Below are 4,532 nucleotides of genomic sequence, written 5' to 3'. Positions count from 1 at the left end.
CTCTTTGTTTTTTTATTCGCCATAGTATCCTTTAATTTATCCTTATTTCACAGCTACTTTCCCGAATCTAGTATTTGCTAAATTTATTTAGCATCTAACATGCAATCTCCGAATCCATCTTCGAATTTCCTTTAACGTATAATAATACTGACTGAGGTAGTCGAAGAACAGTCGGAATAATTTTCGAAGCTGTTCCGTCCGTTTAGAATTAGGCTCTTTCGCACATACGATTGTACAGATACATATACCGCGTTCGTTTGTTTATCCTTATTATTTGTGGCTAAAAATCTAATCTAAAATCTAAAAAGCTAATGTTAGACATATATTGATACTAAGAAAAATATCATCAGTGTTAACCGTTACCGGTCGTGCTTATTCTATGCTTAGAGCATAGGTCTGCCTTAAGTCGGAGTTACAACAAAAATCAATATTTCGAGATGAATAATATAACAAAAATAAGTAATGGGATAGAATAGAATAGTAGTAGAATAATAGAAAAAGAGATTACCTAAAATTAACTAAAAACAACAGAACGTCGCTAAACAAAATTGAAACAGAGCTAAAATTATTCCTGTGAGATCTGTCATCTGTCTCTCTATTATGTTCTGAACGCTGCCAAACAACATTGAAACTCATTACTGCCGCAAAAATTCTCTCTTCAGGGAATACATGGCGCCATACTACTCCTATCACTATTTTACTCTCCTTATCGAGTCTACAGGTCGCTGTATACAAATGGAGGCGAGATAGACGCTTCGCGAAGAGACCAGGAGGAGAGAAGAATAGGAGAAAATTCATTTTCATGTGACATACGGAATGCAGAGGTAGAATGGGAGAATGTGAGGGAATTTTCCGACAATTCTGACTGGAACTGTCTTATCCTTCCGAATAAGGCTTTATAATTCGTCTTTTGATTGTATTTCGTACGTACATCGTCCCGGATAAGAAACGTAAACAGTAATCGAATGTCCATTGCTGGATGCTCGTCCCGGAAAATGTCCGGCATTGTGTGTAAGCATTAAATGTAATGGTATACAAAATTTCAGGCAATTTCTAATCTTCGACCGGAAAAGATAATTTAAAGATATTAATGCATGAATACATGCATGTTGACCTCCGATATATCGTGAAAGCATTAGTGACAGATAAGCTGTGTCTCAATAAGGCATAATTACTTGACTTGTACTAAATTAAGTATTCTAAAACGTTCTAAAAGAGTTTAATGTTAAGCGGAATAGACACTTCGTTGTTTGAGAAATGTTTAGTCTAACAGAATTTGAACAAGGCTTCACATTTCCTACTCTCGTTAAATAAAAATAAATAGTCCTTGTGCGAGTTTGTCGACAGATTATTTATCGACAAGCTATATGTCGATAACTGTCAGAATTTCAGATAATGGCCAATTTAAAAGTATTATTCTGTTATTTTACCTGTATACTCGAAATTATTCATTTATCATTTCCTTACGTATCGGTGTTATAAAGCTGCAAGTATAAAAGAGGATGTAACGAAACACACAGTAGTCAGTTGAGCAGAACGAAGCCTACTGAGCGTAGTTTTGCAACTGTAATTGGCTACAATCCTCTTTGACAATATGGTACGTTCCTATTCTTATTTTACAAATTACCGCGTACAAGCGGATCATTTTAACGTGTTTATCGGATCACCATTATGCTACGCCTCCTGTTATAACCATATTGCTCACAATTGCAGTCGAGCTTGTTCGATATCTCGTATTCAAGTCCGCCATGTGCCGATCCCTACCTAGGGGGTCCTCAGCTTTCGGATGTTTGCTCTGCAAACAACGGAGCAATGTTACTGACGATTTTCAACATACTGTTAGTGGGAAATCCGGAAGTTGGTGAGCCGTGCAAGCGCGTGAGGCCAGTCAAGGAGCCAGACCTTAGTTACGATTTTATCGTTGTCGGCTGTAAGTTGTGAAAAGCTTTGAAATCAATCGTCTATCGAGCATTTATCAAACAATTATTATCTGGCTTTTACGCGAAAAACTACTCGTACGTTTCACGTTTCGTACAGCCGGTGCTGGTGGAGCTGCAGTGGCTGGAAGACTGAGCGAAGTCAAAGATTGGAAAGTTTTACTGATCGAAGCAGGCCCCGATGAACCGGCAGGAGCCGAAATACCCAGCAATCTTATGCTTTATCTCGGTAATTAATTTCGTTCGATCGCAGCGACGGTTTATGCGAAAAACGCGTTTAATCGAATGAACACGTGATACGTATAGGCGGCGAGTTGGACTGGAAATACAAAACGACGAACGAATCGAACGCCTGTCTCAGTACGAATGGAAGATGCGCTTGGCCTCGGGGTAAGAATCTCGGAGGAACGACGCTTCACCATGGTATGGCGTATCATAGAGGTCATCCTAAGGATTACGAGAAGTGGGTAAAACTGGGAGCCGAAGGATGGGGTTGGAAAGACGTACGTTCGTTTATCGATATTTGTAGCGCTATTAGGTGGATCGTCAGAAAATCTTGTTCAACTTTCGCAATATGTCCCTTGCAGGTGCTACCGTATTATCTCAAGTCGGAGAATAACACGGAAATTGGTAGAGTTAGCGCGAAACATCATGCCACCGGAGGTCCTATGACCGTGCAACGGTTCGTTGATCCGAAATATCTTCATCTCTGTCGTATTTTGAAAATTATTTCTTTCGATGGACTTTTCGAATTAATATCCGAATGTCGACAGGTTCCCATATCAACCTCCTTTCGCCTGGCATATCCTCAAAGCAGCGGACGAAGCAGGTTTCGGCGTTTCCGAAGATTTCGCCGGAGAAAAAATGACAGGCTTCACTATAGCTCAAACTATCAGTGAAGACGGTGTGAGACAGACCAGCGTTAGATCGTTTATTACACCCGTCGCGGATCGTAAGAATCTTCACGTAGCCGTGAACGCCACCGTTACCAAAGTTAGGACCATTGGCAAGAAAGTGACAGGAGTCGATGTGTTATTGGTGCGGTTATTGTATCAAACTTATAACATCACGTTCTTACGGCTTTTCCATCGTTTAACCTCGATGTTGATCTTATTCGCAGAATGGAAAGAAGCGCATCATAAGGGCAAAACGCGAAGTGATTTTGTCAGCGGGAGCGATAAACTCACCCCAGCTGTTGATGTTGTCTGGAATTGGACCTAAGGAACATTTGAAATCCAAGAAGATTCCCGTAGTGATGGATCTACCAGGCGTTGGTGAAAATCTTCACAACCACCAATCCTATGGTCTAACATTCACCTTGAGCGAAACTTATTATCCAGTGTTCAACGAAAGTAACATCGAACAGTACATTAGAGACCAAACTGGACCACTCTCTAGCACAGGCTTGGCTCAAGTTAGTGGAATATTGACATCCAATTTCACTACCAAGGATGATCCAGATATCCAGATATTCTTTTCCGGCTACCAAGCAATTTGCGAACCTAAAACAGGCCCACACTTGGCCGCGATAGACAACAAGATGGCTGTCGAATTTACGGCCGTGAATCTACACCCAACGAGCAGAGGTGAGCTGTCTTTGCCTCGATATCGTAAAATACTTCATTTTCGTCACTCGATTTATACGCATCGCTCGAATTCTGTCTGTAGGTCGCATTACGTTGAACAGCAACGATCCACTCGATCCACCTGTTATCTGGAGTAACGATTTAGGGACCAAACACGATCGCAGCGTCATAGTTCAAGGAATCCAACACATTATCAAACTATCGAAGGCCCCGATCATGCGGAAGCTAGGTTTGAAGCGTCAACCCGTGAAAATACCAGCGTGCGCAGGTTTTAAGCCAGACAGCTATGACTTTTGGGAATGTGCTATACGTTGGAACACAAGACCGGAGAATCATCAGACCGGCACCGTCAGAATGGGCCCGCGTTCGGATCCGATGACCGTCGTAGATACTCAACTCAAGGTACACGGTATCAAAGGACTGAGAGTAGCCGATGCGTCCGTTATGCCTACGGTACGTTTTCCATATTTCTCGTTAAATTACCTTCGACACTTCATCAAATCTATATATTTCATTTTGTTATTTTCTTCGAACGCGTTTCATAGGTGGTTTCTGGTAACCCTGTTGCCTCGGTCAACATGGTCGGAGAAAGAGCCGCAGACTTTATCAAGCAAGACTGGGGAATCAAAATATAACGGAAACGTCAATTATGGAAAGAAAAACGAAATTATAATGGCCATTAATATAACAGTATAAATTCTATTCCGATACGTTTTTTTTTCTCTTAATCCCTTCCAATCAAAAATCGAAATCCAACAGGAACGAACGCTCGTTCGGTTGACATCGCGTAATTCCACGCGTACAAATTTCACTCGAATCGAATCGAGTTAGTTTCGAAGTTGGGTGGAACGGTTATAAAAGAGGACAATGATTGTTAAGTCCAAGTGACTTAAGTTATTCGGTAAACGGTGCTGCTGACTAATTCGGTGCAGTCGATATAAAGGAAAACCGTTGGAGATTGGACGGGCACGAAGACGACGCGACACTCCTCATCAAACACTCTACACTC

At 41.4% G+C, this 4,532-nt stretch overlaps 2 protein-coding genes across 2 annotated transcripts in view; one reads left to right on the top strand and one right to left on the bottom strand.

The window, feature by feature from the left end:
- LOC117205103 (nephrin-like) overlaps positions 1-4,532 on the bottom strand; it is a 252,859-nt gene that overhangs the window by 197,767 nt on the left and 50,560 nt on the right. The window lies entirely within an intron of this gene.
- On the top strand, positions 1,580-4,227 carry LOC117205106 (glucose dehydrogenase [FAD, quinone]-like). The gene is made up of 9 exons (XM_033443199.1): positions 1,580-1,597; positions 1,714-1,930; positions 2,038-2,166; positions 2,244-2,440; positions 2,525-2,619; positions 2,711-2,975; positions 3,058-3,523; positions 3,606-3,976; positions 4,069-4,227. The coding sequence occupies exons 1-9, from the start codon at positions 1,595-1,597 to the stop codon at positions 4,156-4,158; spliced, it is 1,833 nt and encodes a 610-aa protein (XP_033299090.1). The 5' UTR covers positions 1,580-1,594; the 3' UTR covers positions 4,159-4,227.

The sequence above is a fragment of the Bombus bifarius genome, unplaced genomic scaffold, assembly GCF_011952205.1.
Source record: "Bombus bifarius isolate JDL3187 unplaced genomic scaffold, Bbif_JDL3187 scf7180000007986, whole genome shotgun sequence".
Classification (NCBI taxonomy): domain Eukaryota; kingdom Metazoa; phylum Arthropoda; class Insecta; order Hymenoptera; family Apidae; genus Bombus; species Bombus bifarius.
Note: the sequence above shows the minus strand (reverse complement) of the source record. Positions and strands in the feature narration are given on the sequence as shown.

Excerpts from the sequence above, each read along its gene's own strand:
- LOC117205106 (XM_033443199.1), top strand. Across the intron at positions 2,620-2,710 it reads GGTCCTATGACCGTGCAACG|GTTCCCATATCAACCTCCTT; the intron begins GTTCGTTGATCC and ends GAATGTCGACAG. Across the intron at positions 2,976-3,057 it reads CAGGAGTCGATGTGTTATTG|AATGGAAAGAAGCGCATCAT; the intron begins GTGCGGTTATTG and ends TCTTATTCGCAG.